General features: G+C 46.3%; 1 protein-coding gene and 1 long non-coding RNA gene across 3 annotated transcripts; one reads left to right on the forward strand and one right to left on the reverse strand.

Moving 5' to 3' along the window:
- Window positions 1-16: 16 nt before the first annotated feature.
- On the forward strand, window positions 17-3,716 carry GEMIN6 (gem nuclear organelle associated protein 6). Its single transcript, XM_068675525.1, has 3 exons — window positions 17-130; window positions 1,522-1,667; window positions 3,029-3,716. Exons 1-3 carry the CDS (start codon window positions 101-103, stop codon window positions 3,402-3,404), a joined length of 552 nt encoding a protein of 183 aa, XP_068531626.1. The 5' UTR covers window positions 17-100; the 3' UTR covers window positions 3,405-3,716.
- On the reverse strand, window positions 377-3,091 carry LOC137853300 (uncharacterized). Of its 2 annotated transcripts, none has more exons than XR_011094370.1 (3): window positions 2,956-3,091; window positions 1,449-1,753; window positions 377-830 (listed from the first exon to the last, which is right to left on the reverse strand). It is a non-coding gene; the product is annotated as an uncharacterized lncRNA (long non-coding RNA). The 2 variants fall into 2 exon arrangements; XR_011094371.1 differs by having other exon boundaries at window positions 965-1,753.
- Window positions 3,717-4,201: the final 485 nt, after the last annotated feature.

Below are 4,201 nucleotides of genomic sequence, written 5' to 3' on the forward strand. Positions count from 1 at the left end.
CTGAGGAGAAAAAAGGGGACGGGGACGGCCGGGAGCGGAGCTGCGGTGTGGCTGAGGGAGAGGAGCTGTTCTCATCCAAAAAGCGTTTTTTTTTTGCCTCATGAAGCGCTTATTTGTGGCTGAATTTGCGGTGGGAGAGCTGTAGCTGCCCGCGGTAGCGAGCCGTGTCTGTCAGACGAGGCTCGGATGGCAGGGAAAAATAAACTGTTGAGGCTTTGTTGAGAGCAAATAGTTAAACTTTCAGCATTGAAAAACAAACAGCAAAAAAAAAACATTAGGGAGTGAGAGCAGAAAGAATTAAAACTGGAAATGCTTAAAGCATTTTGCTCCAAGTGACTTTGAACAAAATCCTCTCCAGCCCGATGCAGAAAGGCATCAGTTATTTACAAAGTTATTTACATCCCGAAGGACTGAGATGTGTAATACACAGAAACACGTGTGTATATCTGAGAACACTGCAGTCATTCTTTCCACTGATTTTCCTTCAAATGGGAGCTAAGATTTCTCACTGGTGCTTGCTCTTACAGTGAAAACAACCAAATTTGCTAGTTTCTGCTTCCTTAGTAAACTACACCTGAGAGAAAGCAGGAGCTGATGAAGTAACTCATCCATAAATCCACCGCACTGGGAATTGAAACATTACCAGAACAAAGAAAAATCCCTCTTTAAGCCTGCAAAATACCATTTTTTTCCCTTTATACCTGCGGTATTTTATTTCCTGCTAGTATCACAACATCACCACATTTTCATTTATATTCCTGAGCGATGGAAGCTTGTTTGCTTCATCCACAGGGAGCGGTTCAGTAGCAGTCTTAAAATACAGAAGCTCCCTGGGGAAAAAAAAAAGAAAGTTTATCGCTCATGCAGCTGCACAGGAATAGCTCGCAAATAAAACTTGCAGGGAGCAAAAAGAGCAGTTGGCACGTCGCAGATGCCTCGAGGATGAACCTGGAAGCATTAACACGGGAGAGGACCCGAGCCAGGATCTGCACGCTGGCTGCAGCCGCCCCACGCATTATTTGGGGTCACGCATTGAACAGCAACACCTCCCCTATGGCTGCTGAGCCCTAGCGCGTTTTTAGGACGCTCCTCGGCAGCCTCCATCCGGCTGCTTTCACAAAACCCGGGGCGGGCTGGCGGCAGGAAGCGGCGGGGCCGGGCCGAGCCCACGCCCGCCCTCGTTGGCCGGGGCCCCGCAGGCGGTGAGGCAGGAGGGGGGCACCGGGGGCACGGCAGGGGACGGGAACCAGGTGCCCGCAGCCCCCTGGCCTCCTCACATCGCTCCCCATCACGGGGTGAGGTGGGACGGGTGCCCCCCACGTTGGATGGGGGTGGCTGGTGCGGGGGATGGAGTGGGAGAGCACCCGCAGCTCGCCGTGCCCTGAGTGTTTGTAATGTTTGCATTAAAAAAAAAAAAAAAAGTGGATTAAAATGTGTGGAAGACTTACCTAGAGGCAAATTTTGATGTAAAGGGCAAAGCGAGGAGTTTGGTTACTTCTAATTGCTCTGGCTGTTTTCTAGGTTCTGGGTGTAGGCAATATGAATGACTGGCAAATGAAAAGCCCTCTAGACTGGGAAACATACGTGAACAAAAGGGTGAAAGTTGCAGCAGCTGAGAAAAATGAGTATGAAGGATGGGTCTTAACAGTTGATCCAGTTTCTGCCAAGTAAGTACCAAAGCTTTTGCTTCTCTAAAGCTCAGAGAGAACAAGTTTTTTAGGGAAAGAGGACCCCAAGAGCGAAGCAAACTTACCTGGAAAAACAAAAACAAAAAACATGTGTTGAGGCTTGTGTTTAATTGGCAATGTGTAAGAAAAAAAGATAACAAAAGCTAATGAGGCCTAAATCCACATTAATTTCATTCAAGGGACAGGTAAGTTTGGGGGATGGCTAATAGCTGAATTCATCCTGGCTTTACGAGGGAACAGGCAGAAATTTGGCTCTGTGCTGCAAGAGGTTTTTCATATCTTTCTGTTTGCAAGCTTGTCCAAAAGGAGCACGGGATGGAGGCTAGAAACTAAAACATCCAGCCTGTGATGTGTTTCAGACGAGATGGTTGTTCTTTCAGCTATGTGGCAGCTCTGATACTCCGATGTTCTCATAGAGATGCTTGCCTTTTTGATAGGAAAGTTTTCCGCAGCTGTGAGTGATTTGGGGGATGGCCAAGGCTAAAATTAATGGCATATTTCATTGCACATCCCACACACAGTCTTTTATTCCACTGACGGTGACAACAGCAAATTAATAAACTTCTGGCGTAGAGTTCTGGATTTTTTCTTCCCACAAAAGGAAGAAAATGGTTTCTGGTTCTCTTCTATGGTATATGGGGAGGAGATGCTAGAAGTGTAACAAGTTGTTTTCCTGATTGTATTTTAGGACTTGTGGAATGTAAGTGCCCTTGAGAAAAGATCAGGCAGCAGTCTTAAATGGCTACAACATGAGCCTGAACCTGCTGCCGTGTGCTCTTGGTGCAATACTCAAGTATAGTTTTCAGTTAAGAAGCTAGTAATACTCATTAAAAATACATATATTACTATTTTAGTTACGATCAATAATTAAATGTTAATAATTACCCATTAAAAGCTTCTGATGTTCATTGTTAGCTGCCACTACTGCGTTCAGCATTCTACGTGTTGAATGTATGATGGTATTGTTTTTTTAATGTTGGAAGACTTTGGGTGCTTTAGCAAGGTTGGGAATACTGCCCAAATTACATCCCCAGCCCTGATTCTGATGCATCCTGCTTTTTTTTTTTTTTTTTTTTTTTTTTCCCCTAATACAATGTTTCACTTGGTAGTACCTGAAATTTGGTAGTTTCAAATTCCAGGTCAGAAGTTACCCCAGAGCCCCACAGTTTCACCATTTTAAGGACATAGCATGTTTTTTTCAAGAAAAACCCTGACTACCTGGTATTTACTAAATACCTGGGTTGCAATGAGGTTTCTGAGCACTCACCTCCGAGCCCCTTGGGTTGTGTTTCTGTCCTCAGTTAGGTACAGTCAGTCACACATCCTTCTTTCCCTGGCAGTGTTGTCCTGGCAAACTTCCCAGAGAACGGAAGAGCGTCCATTGTAGTTGTGCTGGGCCACGCTGTCCAGGAGGTTGACGTCCTGCAGGAAGCGGACGATGAAATGAAGGCACGGCTTTCCTGCATATTCGCCCCCGAGGAAAGCAAAGCGTACAGCCCGGAGGAGCTCGACAAGAGGAAGAACGACCTGAAGAGCTGGCTGGAAGCAAACCACATCCCTGTGACAGAGCAAGGAGAAGCAGGAAGGACGCTGTGCGTGGCAGGGGTGCTGACCATCGACCCGCCGTACGGCCCAGAAGAGTGCAGCAGCTCCAACGAGATCATCCTGTCCCGCGTTCAGGGCCTGATACAGCGCTACCTGGAAAACAGACAGTGAGCTCTGCTGCCTCCAGCACCGGCCTGGCCTTCGGGAATGGGTCTGCCAGCCCCATTAGGGACTGTCCTGGGGGTCAGCACGCCTACGTCCATAAACGCTGCATGTCGGGGCTTCTGTCTGAATTCCTGTATGTTAAGAAAGGAGTAAAATGTGTAAAAAGGAGTAAAAAGTGTGAAGTACAAGCACAAAACATTTTGCATGCACTATTTTTTTTGTTAAAGAAATCAGTCAGGTAATAACGCTGTATTAAATTGATGTATAGCTATACTTTTTGTTACAGTATTATGAAAGATAAAGTATTAGAAATCTAAACTTCCTCTGCCTTTGAGACTAATTTTGTTACTTTTCTAGTGGTGTGGCGTGTTTATTTGTACTGCTTGCCACCAATCTTTATTTTTTTTTCCAGAAGGAATCGTGGTACTTGAATTCCCACACCAGATGCAAGATTTGTTGGGAAAGCTCTTCCTTTCCTACAACATTTCTTATGTTTTAACACATTAATTATAGTATAGGATGAGATTTGTAGGATAATTGATAGCATGCAAAGGGGCATTAAGGCCGTGTGTCGTTCTCCATGCACGTTTGCTACTTCAGCACAATAGTGACTGGAGGACGTTTGTTGCACAGAATTCCCTGTAACTGGAACAATTTGGTATCCTTTTACCACTTTGCTGCCGTTTTACCCCATTATTTATTTACCCCACCTCTCCCCTCAGGCGCCTGAGGCGGGAGGCGGGCTCCTCCTCCCGCGCAGCCGCTCTCGCGAGACCTCCGCGCTGCCGAGGCGCGGGCTCCCC

Source organism: Anas acuta, chromosome 3, assembly GCF_963932015.1.
Source record: "Anas acuta chromosome 3, bAnaAcu1.1, whole genome shotgun sequence".
Lineage (NCBI taxonomy): Eukaryota > Metazoa > Chordata > Aves > Anseriformes > Anatidae > Anas > Anas acuta.

Bases quoted from the DNA above. Each gene is read 5' to 3' on its own strand.
- GEMIN6 (XM_068675525.1), top strand. From the start codon at position 101: ATGAAGCGCTTATTTGTGGCTGAATTTGCG. The intron at 131-1,521 runs GTGGGAGAGCTG...GCTGTTTTCTAG, and splicing joins TATTTGTGGCTGAATTTGCG to GTTCTGGGTGTAGGCAATAT. The intron at 1,668-3,028 runs GTAAGTACCAAA...TTTCCCTGGCAG, and splicing joins GTTGATCCAGTTTCTGCCAA to TGTTGTCCTGGCAAACTTCC.